The following is a 16,961-nucleotide window of genomic DNA, read 5'->3' as shown; positions in this document are numbered from 1 at the left end:
GTTAAGGTAAAAGCATATTTCTGTGCCTCTGTTTTGACATCTGTGTCTAATATTTTTTTGATCTCTGTAACCATCCTAAAGCCCAATTAGCCCAATTAATGAGCTTCTCAGTCAGGAATGATTGCCTTCAAATTGTTTGGAAATACCTTTATAAATCCTTTCTAAGCTGATGGGCAGCAGCAATTGTTTCTTTCAGATCACTGTTCTTCTTTGGCATTGTGTTATCTGGATGAGAAAACAGCCAAAACATCTGCTTTACTAGAGGTGCTTACCCTCGTTGACGATCAGTCTAATGAGATGGTGTAATTAATATGTCATGTGTTGTAGCTGTGGTTTATCAGAAGCGAGATAAGGTAAATAGAAAATATTACTTAAAGTGGCATTTCTCATTATAAATCGTTTATTGTTTTAGTCAGTGATGTATACAGTACTTTACTTTTAGTGACAACTATTTTCTATTTCACAACTATTTTCTGGCATGTGTATAAAAACGTACAAATAGATAAAAACTACAACCAATGATCCTTTGAAAAAAGAAAAGATGCACCCCTTTTTCTTTAGAGGGTGCTAGAGTTTTAAAAGTGAGTCCATTGTATTCTGAGGGGCGGATGCTAACTTCTGTGGCGATAAGAAGAACCGTTTGTTTCCCCGGTTTAAAATATATGGTTTCTTCCAATTTTGACTTCTGTTAGCAGGAAATCTTCTAAAATCTCTGAAGCCACTGCAGCGCAGCTCTAAATGTAGCCTGGCAAGCCCCCCTCATCCGAACAAGGCTGTTAACGGCAAATGATTGTACCGTCACGTGGATCTGTTTACGTCTTGAGTCACTTCCGGAAAAACTGACGATTGACAGGTGCTTTATCCAATCAGAAGCTGGAAGTAGAGTAGCGGAAGTGTGCGCTATCGCTTGAAAGCAATAAGAAAGAAGAAGCTAGCTGAAGGATTAAACTGTTTACGGTCGGGTTTTTTAACCCTCCGCTCTAACGGAATGTAGTATATCAAAACCTTGAACTTGCATATGTATCTTTACACAGCTTACAGTAGAGGAAAGCTATGTCGCTGTCAGCAGCTCAGTTCCTGGACGAGATAAACGCGCAAGCAGAAATAAAGGTAAACACCCGGGAGAAGCGGACTAGCCACCCATGCTAACCTAATGCTAAGCATTGTAGAGGGACGCTCTGTTTTTGTAGCTAGCTGCACACCTTTTAGGGTGTCCTCCCTGATTTATTTATGTACACAGCTACATCCGCAAAAAGCGTTTCTATTTTAAAGTGCTTGACATTACCGCTGTCATTATCGTGGGAGGAACTGTCTTGTGTGTAAAGGGTATAATTATTCCCTGGGGGTTGGTTAAACTGTTTTCTGATGTGTCGCTGAAAAAATTGGGGAGTGTGTTTCCTCATGTCACTCATGTCAGGCACACTAATAATTAAATATGTCCACCTTGCCGTCATTGCACGAGGTTTTTCCGTAAAATGCTGCTGTCATTTGATGTTTAGTCATCATGTGCAGGTCCCCGCGATGTTGCTTTCACTTCCCCTTTGAGCTTTTTTTTAGTTATTAAGAAAGAAAACTACTATTTTACTCCGGTTTAGTCTTTTTTTTTTTCTGGCTATGCTGCCACAGTTTTCACCTTACTTGCTAATAATTTGTTGGATTTGGATCTAATAGTTGTAAGCAGCTGTTGTCGTTGAGAATGCAGACTGGTAAGAAAGCATGTTTGAACATTTTTTTCTTTGGATTAATCGATAGCTCTATCACGTTGTGCAAATAAACCTTAGTGTTGGGTTACAAGTTTATGTTGTACTGTATGTACCGCCATAGCTCATCTTTTCTATGCATCACTGAGATAGGCGGCTTTAAGTCTGTATGTCATGGATCATTAAATAATAATGCATAAAATTATTTACCTTGTGAATTCATTAGGTGTAATGGCTAATTTTAAAACACATCGTGTTGGGTGGAGTCCTCAGAGATCCAGGACTAGACCCAGGACCAGGGCACAGTGTGATGACAGCAAAAATATCATGTCATATTTTTATTTCATCTTGATGGATGAAATTCTTGGAGTGGATTTAAGCGACTTTTCTTCTGGCCAGCGAAAGCTGGCCACAAAGTTATGAGGCTTAGTATCTCTCTGCATCACACCACTTTATTGATAGAATATCCTCCACAAACCATGCTCTCAGTTATACCTAATACAGGTGACGGAAGTAGGATTTGACTTCAGTGTGCAGCTGTGGGTGTGTTTGGTCTTCACACATTCAACCTTGATTGCCATCTCCTCACCGTTGGCATGTTGGTGCGGATTCCCAACTCTCAACTCCATGGCTTCACCTTTGTCACCTGTGTTAGGTTTGTGTGAGAGCTCAGTTTGTGGAGGTTTCTCATGGGATGGTTGTCAGTCAGACAGAATGATGGAAGCGGATTCTGGCAGCTCTTGTAACCCCAGCTCTTAGCTCAGTCTTTAGTTGCATTCCTTGTTAATCCTTTAACACCCAAGTATCACACATGCTGCCTGGAGTTATTTTGTAAGTTTGGCTGTAAAATGAAAAAGTAATTCTCATCATTCAGGAACCATTTGAATTTCCTCTCTAGCCCAATGTGGTTGAGGGGTTATGATAGTGTGAAGTACACACGGTAAACTGCTGCAGAGCTGATTTTTCTGTGTGTAGACAGCAGTACCATGTGAATGCTTTGTGCTACCGTGACACAACGTAAACTAGTCTTCTCTTCACAAATGTTAACAGAGTTAAGTTACTTAAAGAGTGCTTGTAAATAGGGCTGTTCGATATAACAATATATATTGGATGACGATATAAAAAAGTCTATCATTTCATTTTACGCTATGGCAATATTTTTTTCATCGTTTTGATGGTCACTGTAGTGGCTATATTAATTTCTTAAAGTTCTCTCTTTCTCTTATATTTAATAATATACCACACTACAGACAGACAAGCGCTTGTTTCTATGTGTTTAGCAACAACAACGGTAACACCATCGCGTGTCCGCTTGTTTATGTTTCACGTAAACCTTTCACAATAAAGCTCAAGATCCTGTTGAGACTTTTCAAAATAAACTGAATCACTTGAAAGAGCAGATTATTTACGGATGAGAAGTAAAAAAGAGCCGCCAGGTGCTAAAAAATAAACCTTAGACTCAAACGTTAGAATAGGCTTTCTAACGTTTGAGAAAGAAAACGGCAGCCGTTAAAACTTATGTCTAAAAATGTATCGTTTCATGCATCGGTTAAAAAACTCGACTCCAGCTACATGACGCACAGCTGGAAACACTTCCCGCAAGTCGAGCTGCCCGAGATTCACAGAATTTACAGAAAATGTTACATTTTTGTGATTTATATCGTTATCGGACGATAGAATTCTTATATCGGGATATGAGATTTTGGTCATATCGCACAGCCCTACTTGTAAAGTGGGCTCACTGGTGGACCCACTGGTCCTGGGTGGCAGAGCAGAATATCTACCGAATGAAAGTCAGTGGATCGATCCCTGACTTCTTCAGTCCACATGCTGAAGTAACCTTGGGCGAGATGCTGAATCTCATGTTGCATCCACTGGAGCGTATGTGAATGTTAGAAAGCTCTTAGGCATAGATGTAAGTGGTGTATGAATGTGTGTGTGATTGGGTGAATGACAATTGTAGTAGAAACCTCTTTAGGTCCTCAGCTGGGTAGAAAGATGCTATGTAAGTACAGGTACATTCCTGATTTAATATTAAGTGGATAGAAGAAACTGAATTTTTAATTAATGTAAAATTTTAAATAGTTTTTTGCTTTTTTTGTGTGAACAAAAGAATCTATTCTTTTCAAGACTTGCATAGTAAAGGGGATTTATTATGCCTCTTTCTAGCTCTATATACACATTTCATGGACTCCACTAGAGGAGCTCTGCAAGTCATCGTAAACTAGGTTTTCATGCAGGCTTTGAGTATTCAGAGCTTGCGCCTCACGGGGATTACTTTACTTATGCTAACCTCATTATTTGAAATAGTCTTTAAAGAAAACATCTCATATTATATCTGTCTATCTAGCTCTCTAAAAGAGAACAAGACAAACTCGTAATGAGTCCTGATTGGCTGGAAACAGTTACTTAAGTAAAGGCGAAGCCATAGAGAAAGTACCTAAAGTTTCAGATCTCTCTGATTAAAAGTACTTTTGTTTTGAGATTGTTTGACTTGGCTGAGGGCATCAGGCTCTGCCCTCACAAAGCAACATGCTGTACTTGAGGTGCTCAGTAAAACCTTGTTTTGTGGGAAACGGCAGCAGCATTAGCAGGACAGTAGGGAAAGTTACATAACAGCACTTTTGTTTCACACAGATGTGATCAGAGCTCAGAAGTAAACAATTTAAAGTGACTGTGCAGATTGGACGGCTAAGATGGGCGTGATTCATGATTAAATCCACAATAGTTTGTTTGTAGCTCAGATTGAAAGAAGATTCGCCTGTTATTTGTACAAGCAGATATTTTTATGTACATTTAAATCACTAATTTTAGGAAACGAAAAAGAGAACGTTGTTATTATTATTAAACTCACTTTGTATTTCCAGATTATAATGATTAAAAGAAGTTTACTTCGAGGCAAAAATGCTACAAGTCTCAAGTTTACATATAGTACCTTAATAATAAGTGAGAACTGGTGTTGCTAAAGCTGTTAGTGCCCATCTGTACCCAGCATCGCTACTACAGTAATCTAGATAAACTAGACATGTGGCATTAGTCTGTCAGTGCGTTACATCTTAAGCATACACGTAAGATCAAAAGTTCACATCGCATACACATCCTTCTGACTCACACGCTCTTCCTGTATTAATCTGATTAGAAAACATTTTCTCTGAAAGGCTCACAGTAAACTCGAAACTCCTCATGAACTGCTCTTCCAATTTGGCAATAACACCTAAGCTTGGAAGGCCTTCAGCTCTTAGTTTCTCCTGACCAAATCACATGCTCCCCTCCACTTTGCGACCTTGATCCCTTTTAGCTCTGATGTTTGGGATGAAGCTCACTAAAAGAAAACAACATGATATTCTAATATTGACTTGCAGCGATAATCTAATGAAAATTTGCTCCAGCAGCAACCTGAAAGTCATGCTTTTTGTCTTTGTTTGCCCCCCAATAAGGGTCCCTCCCAGCATCCAAAAGAAAAAAAAAAAAGATTTTCTGATACTAAACCTGGGATTTATACCCTGCTCACACTTGTCTGTAAAGTTTATTAATAAGAGCAATGAAAGGAGACACAGGGGAGGTGCTACAGTTGATAAGTTGTCTTTTTTTCCTTGACAAAAACATTAAGTGTATGATTCTTCAAAATTAACAGATATTACACAAAATTACACTCAGATTCAAAATGAATGCTTTGTGTTTACCGGATGTACTAGAAATGGAGTAAGGCTACACTCAGGCAGAGGCTTATACATTATGCTTATGCATTGCTGCAGCAATCTCGAAGCATTAGAAAGCGTCATCAAACAGTCTAATATGTCGATGGATGAAACCTGACAGGCACTGTAGCTCATGTGTTTGACAAACCTGATACTTGGCCACTTTGAACTCTGCTGTGGACTAAATTATGGGGGGGAAAAAAGCATTTTGAAGTTAAGAAAGCAGCGTCTGGTTTAGTTGTTGGCTTTCAGTGTTATTAAAGGATTGACTTGTGAACATATATCAAAGACTTGTCTGCTGATCTGTCAGTTCTCTTCTAAGAGAACAACCTGATTCCTAGAAGGTCTTTGGACATTAAGAGGGTCTAGTTTCTACGAACTGTCTAAACCCTGGAATAAACTTTATTCCCTGCTTTATTTATTTATTTTGTCTTCTGGCTGTAAGCATTTTCAGATCCATATTTTTGTTCTATAGGCCTCTATAGACCTAGAGGCCTTTTATAAAGCTTCCTGTTGACCTAATAGAAGATTTCATCGTATTGGGGGAAGGGTGTAAAATTCAGAGAGATATAATAATCAACCAGCAATATTCTTACATCAGTCCACTGTGCTGTAGTTCATACAAAGGCTATCACCTCATTCAAATCAGTGTGTTGTTTACTTCTGAGTAGACCCGATTCACAAAGTTTCTTTAAAGACTGGGTGCTTATGATAATGTGGTGATACTGAGCTAAAATCACAAATATTTTTTGCTAAGTCCATTTAAAAAGTATAATTTAATTAGGTCATCTAATATTGGCATGGTGGACAGTAAACCTTATGTGTGAAGCGCTGAGTTTCCTTGACAAAAAAATGCCATTTTCCGAGTTATTCCTGGCAAATTTGCCATTTTTCTGAAATTTGCTATGAAGCTGTTGGTGTTTAGGCTTTTAAAATGGGTCTAAGTGTACACCAATGTCGTTTCCAGGTGTGACCACAACAGTTGGCGTTTCGGGGTCCAGCTACAGGCCAGCGTGCGTGGTCATTTGTGTGCCTGCTTCGTGTTGTTATAAGTGAGTGGCTTAGCAGCTGGGGGTTGCAAAGTGATGCCAAGATGCTGCTGTCCCTGGGAATGCTGATGCTGTCGGCCACACAGATTTACACCATCTTCACCGTTCAGCTCTTCGCCTTCCTCAACCTGCTGCCCGTGGAAGCCGACATCACTGCTGTAAGTAATCCTTTACACAAATGCATTTAGAAGACCAGTTATGCTTCTTAAAGGAAAACGTTAGATTAAGAAACTAAACCTGCCTCTTTATGTTTTCATAAGTGTCTTGCACTGCTGGTGAATTAGTTTTCCTTTCTTTCAGTTCTCATTTGACAACAAAACGGACACCTTTGATGATTTGCCCGCAAGGTTTGGCTACCGGCTCCCCAGCGATGGACTTAAGGTGAGTGCAAAGAGGCACCAGGTTTGTTTTTATGACTTCTGGCTTAGATGTTTGCTGGGAATTTTTCACTTTACAGCTCCATTGGATTAAAGTTTAAACAGCTAAGATGCAAAGTTCCCAAACTCGAGGAAAACTATTTTACATGTCCCGAAATCTGAGCAAAGTAAAGATTGTTACATGTACAGTCAGAACAAAACCTGGTTGTACAAAACGTGTTGATGCATGTGACAGAAAAAACCTTTTAAATGCGTGTAATCTTTAATGCTTCTAAAATTGCATTAACATGACTAAGTTTATGAAAACAGTGGAAATATCAATAGAAAACAAAATAGTTGCCAACATGAAAGGCTGATTTTTATAAAACGTGCAACTCTGCTACAGAGACGTACAGATCACACCCCAGATGGGCTCAAATGAAGAGCTGTTAAGATTTAATTATATGTGGTGAAGGTGCTGTTAACCATTGTTGCTTAGTGTTGTTGTGAGGCTTCTGTATGACACTGTGCAACCAGCAGTCCTCTCAGTGGCTCTCCTACCAAGCTCACAAACAGAAGGGGTGATTCATGTCTGCTGCCTAAGCGGGTTATTGTGGTGCTTCCCACAGTGAAGAGCTCGCTTGTTGTTATCGTACAAAGGCTTTTCACACCAGACCAAGCTGATATTGACATGCTTTGTGCCTTGTTTCGTATTTTCTGTTTAATGCCCGAGTTAAATGATCTCTACTCAGTCGTATGTATTGATCACACTTATCTGAATTTAAGAGCACCATAACATGAAATGATTCTTGTAGGATTGCAACAACTTGAATATGAACTTGGCTAGTTGGGCGAGGCATACAGCCACGTGTTTGTAATTTGGCTTTCTTTTACCACCACATCCTTCCTTTTAACACGCATACAGTGCACCTTTGCACTTGGTGTTTGGTGTAAAACTGTTAGAGCCATTTATATACAAGCCTGACCTGTATTAAGCAACTGGAAATTATTACTTATTAAAATTCTTGCAATGGGGTCGTAGACTGCAGTGTCACCTCCAAAGTTCCTTCTGAATGCATACTGCCGTTACTTGCAGTGTTTGTTAAGAACTTGTTAGACCGTAAGACTCTTGCTCCTCTGCAATGCCAATAAAAACCTTTGGCATCACAAGGCAACAGAAGCTTGTTTCCAGAGGATTCCCCCTTGGGGCTGGACGAGGCTTCAAACAGAGCCTTCGCTGTTTCCACTTGCACAGCGTGGGCTGTTTACAGTCTCGATGCAAAGCTACTGCAAACATAGCTGTACCCACCGTGCAGGGTGACATAGAGGTGGGGTTAATGTGCAGCACGACAGAAAAGTTTTGTGAGATTTGAGGATGCAGAAACTGGTGAAGGTTTGATTTTTCCTTTTAATGCTAGTGTAGTCAAAACATTTCATTCAATAATTCAATTCAATAAAACTTTATTGAGGGGTTTGAACAGCCGGTTCCGCTTCCTTAATTCTTCGATAAGCCAGGGCCAAGCCAGCTCGATCAGCAAGAACCTGTTATCATGGTTCTGAATAGGTAGATATCTTCAGCAGTCAGGCTCACCCGAGCCCAGACTTCTCGTTGAGAAGGGGTGTCAATTGCATTCAGAGACCAGTTGATCAAATCCATAATTGTCTTTTAGGTTTTAGAGAACAGACTGTGAGAGAGTGTTCCAGGGAACAGTAATACAAAAAACACGAGACAAGACAAGGACATTAGAGGCTAAGCAGGGAAGCTAAGGGAGAGGAGGAGGAGAGGAGAAAAGTGCAACCGCCTTCGTCAAGAGCAAGAGCAGAGCACGTGTAGACATTTACCTTTGAATGTATACATGTTTTGCACAAATACTTTTTTTACTTGGTGATTTTAAGTTGTTTTTATGCCTTTTGTTCTGTAGACAGTCGTCGGCAGAGGTTTATGTTGTCTGATTCTCCATCCGTCCCATACCAGTGAATATTATACATCGGGATCACTCTGAGGGAATTTTTTGAAATTTGGTTATATTGATTACACTGGTTAGATTTCAAGTTTAAGTTCATTCTGACACAATGAAACATGTTTTGTTTTGTTAGCAAAACTCAAATTTTTAAGTGAATTTGACAAAGTTTTCACAGATTAAAGAATTTTACACCGGGTACCTTGCTGATGCAACCGCCAAGAGCTTTATGTCTCCTCCTGGAATGTGTAAACACTCCACTGTCTGATTGGTTAAAATGATGGCAGACATTGTATAGAAGAACACCCACTGAAACAATTTTAGTTTTAAATCTTTGGGAGAACTTTGCAACAGCAGAAATGGAAATGAAAGAATTACTTCGAGGAACAGGAAGCTCGACAAACTTCTTCTTTTTTTTTTTTCATCGGGTTTTGACACATTTGATTGAAGATTCTATATTTCCTCTTTTTTAATGTCCCGTGACAACAGAAAGTGCCCGAAGGCGTTTGGAAATTGCAGCTGGATGTTGAGATTTGATTCTGTCCGGTCTTTGGTGATGACATTTTATATCTGAGAGATCAACGTTCACGTCTGGTCAGACCTGGATTAGAAGTGCAAGGTGACTGGTTGGCAGCAGCTTACGATTAGTTGTGATATTATTGCCGACACGAGCAATTACAATACCATTTGGCAACTTCATGTGATGTGAAGTGAAGTATTATACAAAGTTCACCATCATGGAAAGTTTTAGTCTTTATCAGCTCTGCAGGTGATTCTGGAAGGAATCATCTGGGTACTGCGACCTCCTATTTATTTATTTATTTATTTATTTTTTAAGACAACAATAAATCCAACTTGAAATAACTGCCCCCCCTCCTCCCCCCTTTTTCCTTTATGCAGTTGAGTTATTTGCATGCCACCGCAGTTTCAGATGTTTTGTTTTCATTCCTTTTTTCATTTTATTTTATTTTTTTTCACCCACTTTCATTTCCCCAATCCGAGCCTGGTCAGTAGTCACAGTTTCACCTCGCTAAAGTTTACTCTGGAAAGTCCGCGGTTTGGCTCATGCAGCAGCAGATGGTGACCGACTACAACTACGCCTGGCGTTGTTGTTGCTAAATGATCCTCAGGCACCCGTTTAAAAATAAACAGCTTTCTATTATTTAAATGGGTCTAATGCTGCATTCAAAGACTAATTGGAAAAAAAAATAGTCAAAAACCTAAAAAAAAACTTATCGGTATTTGTTTAGATTTCTTTTTTTAAACTACAAATACAGCGCAATATATCATTACTGTAGTACATGTAGCACATAGTGATTACTGTACTATAGCTCAGTTTGCTTGTTAAACCACAGTAGAGAGAAGGCAGGAAAGCCGAGAGGACGACCAGGGAATGATCTCAGGTCAGATTCAGACCTGAGCCTTACAGCACATGGGTTGCACCAGATAGTGCTAATTATTGTTTGTGTCTGGATGACTTAATCAAGTTTTATACTCTTTCTGTGTGTGATGAGTAACTTTGTGCCTATTGCCTAACCAGGCCATAAATGGATCTGACCAGTCAGACCACTGCGTTTGACAACGAGTGCGCTCATAGCTCAAAATACAGCCTGGTACTGAATATACAATGATATGGAAATAGGGTTATTTTACTATTTTACCTCAGTCGCAGCTAGAAGCTGCTCTGGGTTGATTTCTCTGCCTCCTCAGATGTGATCCCAACAAGATCTCAAGAAGTTAATGAACCCAGAATCTCTTCTGTTCTGTCTAATTCTGGGACATACACATTTCCTCAGTAAAATGTGACCCAGAAACATACCACTTTTTTTTTTTTTTAAACATATGTACACTGCAGCTGCACTGCGTCAGCGTTATTTCTGTACAGGATGAGTGCAATAAGTTTCAGTAAGATTGTCCCAAAACCAAAATGTAACACTAAACAGGGTGAAGTCAGTGTCTGTCTGAATAAAAGCAAGCTCTCACTCAGACAGCATGACAAGCTCGCTGGCCATGCATGAGGTCGGGTTTTGAAGTGCTTTATGCAGGTGAACTAATAATAATCATCATATCTGAGAGTGGAATCACACAGGTTTTAATCTGCTTACAGAAAGCCTCGGTCGAGCAAGTTATTAATTGCTTTGTTTCTATCTCTCTCAACCCCGAGCAAAGCTGCAAACAAGCCCTGTGGTGAGATTTACACTGACGGGATTAAGTGTAATCACTGTGCAATCATTTGAAAGAGTTGGCTTGGCTCTTGAATTCTGCAACAACACAAAGTCCCACAGTTTGTTGGCACTTAGGCACTCTGTTAGCACTCTCTGCAGTTGTTTGTACTCTAGTCAGTAGGAGAAGAAATTAAATCGTTTTCTGATCCTATTTAACGCTGACTCTCTTTAAATGTAATTATCAGTTTTATTTTGGAGAGCGCTACTCCACTAACAGGTTTTATTAATTATTAGCCTTTATTTGAAGCGAGATTTAAAGAAAATGCTTTGCTGGGTTAATTGCTACTACCGCAGCAGCTCTGCAGTCCCACCTCTTCTTTGTGTCCTTTGTGACATTCGCAGCTGGTTAGTTGTGCAAAAGTGCTTGTAAGAATATTTGAACCACTGCATTCTTTCCATCATAATCATGTTAAATGAGTTGTCCTCAGATGGTGCTTCTTCCACATGTGGTTTTCTTGCTATGATGAGCTAAAAAAACTGTTACGGAATAAATTAGTGCTTTTTAAGAGTTACTTTTAAAATTTCTTTTATCTATAATGTGTTTACCCTTTTTTCACATCTCTGGAAGCATCACAGCTGAGGTGCACTGTCTTTATTATTATTATTTAAAAAAAAATGCCTAGATGTTGATTTAGTTAGACTTTAAGGTGATATCGTCTACTGGTTAAGTGCGGTCTTGTTGCACAAGCTGAACATTTGTGTCATCTCGGTTTGTATTTTCAGGATCCACCCCCAGGTATTTCCTGTTTCCTCCCCGGCTCCTGTCTCTGCATTCTGCAGTACTTGCAGATGTTTTGGGGGTCTTTTTTAAATTGCTTTTTATGTACAACAGAGGGCGCTCTTGCCACTGGTTTCAGGAGTCAGGAGGAATGTGAGGCAGTAGCACAGTGATGTCATTTAACAGCAAGGCTGGGCTGCGCTGGAGGCACCCAGAGGTGACGACAATGTGGGAAGCGGGTGATTCCTCACGTTCCTCCGGTCTGTGATATATCAGAGAGCTCCCTGGTCTTTGAATTTGATCTTCCCATTAATGTTAAACTAAAACCAGACACTGCCTTTAGTCAGCATCTTTCTCTTCCGTGCTGTCGTTAACTTCCAGCTGATTTGTCGGCATTTCCCGTGTTGAGTTCAGCCGGTGTTCTGGAGGCACAGAGGTGTGGCAGCTGGCAAGATGTGCACAAAGAATATCAGTTTCCTGCTGGTTGAAACTGGCCTTATGTGTGTGGTAGAAAGTGCTGACTCTCTTTGATATACTGGGCTGGCTTTGTATATGTGAGAGAGAGAAACACAGAGCGATGGAAGTGAAGGCAGAGTCCCAAAGTCCCACAGCAGCTCACACTTCCTGTCTACCACCCTGCCTTAGACACACACACACACACACACACACACACACACTGGTGTTAGTTACACTTCCATTAAAGCGGCAGAGGTTTTTGAAATAGCTCTCCTCGTGTTGATTTCTTCTCCGTGCATCTCATCTGGTTCTTTGCTTAGTCACTTCTATTTTTGTCTCCATTCAAATTTTTTTTCTGGTTTTCCTATTTTGTCCGCAGCTATCTTTTGTGTCTTTTGCTGTCTGTGCTTTTGTACATCTTTTATCACTCCCAGGCTTTCTCTTTCTTCTCACTATCTTCTTCTCGTCCGTCACTTCAAAGCTGTTGTTGGCTATGTTACTAAGGCAGGAAGCAGCAGCAGAGAAGAAGAAAGAGGATCAGATTTTTGAGACAGTCTGAGAACAACAGCATCCTTGATATGTAGCTGACTGTAATATGTATGTGTCTTCATTCCAGTGGAAAGTTCTGCATTCATTATACATGCATCACAATGTCACATGAATATGGTGCATGTAGGGGTTGCGAACCAATGTTGCAAACCAGCAATTTATTTTCTCCAGCTTTCTTGATGGATGCTGCTTATCTAGGAGGACAAAGGTTTAAAGCTTTAGATTAAGGAACGAAACTCTGTTGTTGACGCATGTTAACCACACGCAGGCACACGCAGATCCCAGAAATCTCGCCTACAATGTAAATCTTGGAAAGAACTGAAAAAAGGCACCTCAGATATGTTTGAAGTTTGAAAACGTGATCTAATTCTTGTTTAACTTGTGATATAAGTGAACCAAATAAAGATAAATTTGGATGGAAGTCACATTACCCCTTCATAATATCCCCACAGGGCTTCCTGATTGGCGCTCGACCAGAAAATGCCTGCGAGCCCATCGAACCCCCGCCGAAGGAAAACTTGACGGGCAACTTCATCGTCCTCATCAAGCGGTTTGAATGCAACTTTGACATCAAGGTACCATATTCACACCAACGATCACACACAGTATATTACCCCAGTTATTGTGTTTGAGTCCTTGTCTGAACATCTCTAGTCCTGTTGTTAAGGTGCATACCCGAGCAGATCCTGTGATATTCTAATTGCACTGAATGATTTTGACTGCTTCCTGTGTGAATGCTCATTTAAAGCACTGAGAGCAACAGAAAACGCACGCTATTTCAGCAGCTGTAGACTGGTCAGGGCCCTGCCACTGTGTGCTTCACAGCGCATTCGTGTCAGCAGGTGGTGTTTCTGAGTGGATTCTTACCAAAACTCCTAGATCAGCTCATCGGGGCAGAAAAACAGGAAGAGGCCATTTCCCTAAACACAGTTTCCTGCCTCTTTCTTTTCCTCCTGCAGCTTTGTGATACCTGATGTGTGGAGTTGAAAAATGTTGGTTCCCAAATGAGTTTCCCAAAAGAGGCCTGAGAGCCGATCCTCATCAGTCAAGTGTGTTGGGAGCATAGTTGTTTCCCTCGAATGGTAAAGCAGAGTTAGAGTAATGTCAATCATGTTGTAATCCTGACCTGTCAGTTTAAAGAGGAGAGGGAGCTTCTAAACTCGGATAAATCCAGACTAATCTATGTAATAAAGCTGCCCCCCTGGAGTTTTCTAGTTGACTAGTAGCTGCTACGAGTCGATTAAATACATTTCTGGGGTTAAAGAGAATGTGATTAAGCTTCATGTCGCTGCACCGAGCATCCAACTGGCTATTTCATGTGGCCAGCTTTGGGATAATTTATTGTTTTTAAGCTCAAATTGGCTTGAGGGGGCTCTATGTCATCTTTTAGCTTTTTAAAAACCCACATTTGGGGTTTCCTGTCATGTGTAACTAGGAGCTGCTGATAACGTCGCTCTGCGACTGACTGGCTTGAGTGTCCATCAGTGAGGTCACTGTTCGTCCTGTGACCAACCGACCAATCAAAAGTCCCTCTGTCCTCATTGACTGTTTGGGTGACTGTCAGGGGGAAGAGTGGCCTACAGTGACTCTGGGTTTAAGCTGCTTTTAAATGGCTCAGGTTTCGAACACATTTTATTGATTTGCGCAGATGTGGAAAAGTATTCACCAGACTTTATTCCCTCCCACATAAAATCCATCTGTAAGATGAGAGCCAAATACAAATCACAAACATTATGTGCCCTTTTTTTCCCCAGAGGTCTTGAGGACACATTTTTGCTATATGAGTTTCCATAAAGACGTTCGTCAGGAACAGCATCTATCCTGAATCTCTGCCAAAAACTTTACGGTTCCTCTCTGAATAAAAAAAACCCATCAACCTTGACATTAGAATAGCCAAGAGTAGTCATTAGAATAATTTGGCATTTTACTATTGATGGGGCACCCTGACCTGACTATTTTGGATGATCTGTGCCCAAATTAAGTTTTTAAGTGTTAACTCTGATATGCCTCACACTGCCTGTTGCTCACAGATTTGGAGTAGCAGAGAGGAGAGAAAAGAGATGCAGCATTAAGATGAGTAATGGGCTAAAGGAGAGGAAGGCATGCAGCCTCTTGGCCTCTTGTTCCATTTATCTGTCTCATTTTCTTTTTTTCTTGTACTGTTACCTTTTCCATTCCCCCCTCCTCACCCTCCCCGCTCTGCCTTATACCGTCTGGGTTGTGCCTTTTTATTCATTCAGTCTCACATTTCCTGTTTTCTCCCCCCTCCCCCCCCTTTTTAAACTCGTTTTATTTTCATTTGCCATCTCTCTCACTTTTTCTCGCCTGCTATTGAAACTGTTGAGCAGCCATCAGCCATGTAGCCTTATAAGGTCTTACTGCTACACACACACACACACACACACACACACACACACACACACACACACACACACACACACACACAGAAACATGTTGACAGACAGGGCAGTGAGGTGTTTCCTGAGCTGGATTGTAACCAGACTCCACATAGTTGTGTGTCAGACACACACACACACACGATATATACACAATGCACATATTCTGCTCCATCATAAGCTGCCATTTAACCCTCTGTGACCCTCCTATGGAGCAGCTGAGATTTTTAAATTAATTATGTTTTTTTTTAACCGTGTGTGTTTCTTGAGAGACTGAATCATCAGCCATTAGTCATAATTAATTTTTTTTTAAATTTTTTTGGAGCTGCTGATATTTCACAGCTTCTTCTGATTAAAGTGAAATTATTATTGTGTTAAAGCTTCACTAATTCTTGCCATCTTACTTTAAGCCAGAATTTCCCTTGTCCTTCCTAGCTGCCAACTGTGCATCCCACCACGCTTGTGATGTCAAACAGCATCACAAACAAAAAAAAAAAAACCCAGTGATGAGTACAAATACTAAAGCTGCTGTACTTGGTGTCCCTGATAACATAATAATAATGAGTATGCCACCAAAACACGTATGATTTGACTCATGCACATGTTGTAATCATGTTTGTTGACATCTGTTCCATAAAAAGGACAAAAATATACATATATGAAAAATATTCATAAGGAAAGCTGTGGATGGATGGAGGAAAGGAGTTCTGATTCTTGTTGCTATAACCACATACTTACTATTTATAATAGTTTTAAACTTTACAGCAACACCATAAAGATAAAGGCTAAAACTAGTGAAAACTAATAAAGCCCAATTTGATAATTATGAGAGTAAACAGACATTTGTCAGTAATCTCTGGGTGTGGGTGTCGGGGGAGGTCGTCTTTATGTCTCCTACTCTTTCTTTATCACCTCTCCAATCTCCTTTCCCCCCCTCAGTCTCGCTCTCCCTCTTTCTGTGAGGTCTCAATTCGACCTTAATGATTGGTCATCTACACCATCATCACTTGGAGACACACACAGACATGTGGCTTGCCCCCTCCCCTTAGCACTCTCTCAATCACCCTCCCAGTTGTTTCTCTTTCTTGCATCCCTCCCTCCCTATCTCTCACACACACACACACACACACACACCTTCCACCCTTCCTCCCTCTTAGCCGGGCTCAGTTCCCTCCAGAAGCTGCAGGGAAACAAAGGAATAATAGATTCCATCTTGACTGAAACCAGGCGCTCATCTGTGGGGGTGTGTGTCTGCATGTGTGGGGTGCAGGGGTGTCACCCCTGCATGCCTGCAGTTTCGTCCTATTGCCCTCTATTTCTTTGTCCTTCTGCAGCCTCCTGCAGCTATTACACCTAGCCATTAGCATCCAGTGATCAACAGCGCAGAGTTGTAATGGATCCTGTGGCAGTAATGCCAATAAAACAGACACTCGAACACTTAACCCTTCGTCAAGCGTTAGCACCTCGTGTGTGTGTGTGTGTGTGTGTGTGTGTGTGTGAGAGAGAAAGGGAAGGTCGTAGGAGTCTGTATTGAAGCAGGATCGGAGATAGGGAGGGGTGAAGGGATGTTAACAGGCATGCTTGCTCATCGTGTGTGTGTAAGAGCAAAGCATTCCTCCATGGCCTTTTTTTTTCTCTTTCTTTTTTGTAAATAAATCTCCAGAGAGCGAGGGTTTGCACTTCCTGTGGACTGGGATTCTTTGAGGTGGTGTGGAGCCCCTCATTGGTGACCTTTCTGGGAGGAGGAGAGAGAACGGGACAGGAAACTCTATACCCTTTTCCTCCCCCTCTCATCCATGAGCATCCCCTCCTTTTTTCCCCCATTTCATCCTTTGCTGAATGACCATCCATCC

The 16,961-nt window shown here is 40.8% G+C and overlaps 1 protein-coding gene across 1 annotated transcript in view; it reads left to right on the top strand.

Annotated features, from left to right (window-relative positions):
- The first annotated feature begins 901 nt into the window (after window positions 1-901).
- Window positions 902-16,961, top strand: part of rnf13 (ring finger protein 13) — a 39,927-nt gene continuing 23,867 nt past the window's right edge. Inside the window, exons 1-4 of the mRNA XM_085372122.1 lie at window positions 902-1,110; window positions 6,366-6,605; window positions 6,748-6,828; window positions 13,165-13,287. Coding sequence (XP_085228248.1) covers window positions 6,492-6,605; window positions 6,748-6,828; window positions 13,165-13,287 — 318 coding nt within the window. The 5' untranslated portion in view covers window positions 902-1,110; window positions 6,366-6,491. The remainder of the gene's footprint in view (window positions 1,111-6,365; window positions 6,606-6,747; window positions 6,829-13,164; window positions 13,288-16,961) is intronic.

The sequence above is a fragment of the Diplotaxodon limnothrissa genome, linkage group LG15 (assembly GCF_057381915.1).
Source record: "Diplotaxodon limnothrissa isolate DT_005_m linkage group LG15, D_limnothrissa_male_GT1.1, whole genome shotgun sequence".
NCBI classification, from domain to species: Eukaryota; Metazoa; Chordata; class Actinopteri; order Cichliformes; family Cichlidae; genus Diplotaxodon; species Diplotaxodon limnothrissa.
Note: the sequence above shows the minus strand (reverse complement) of the source record. Positions and strands in the feature narration are given on the sequence as shown.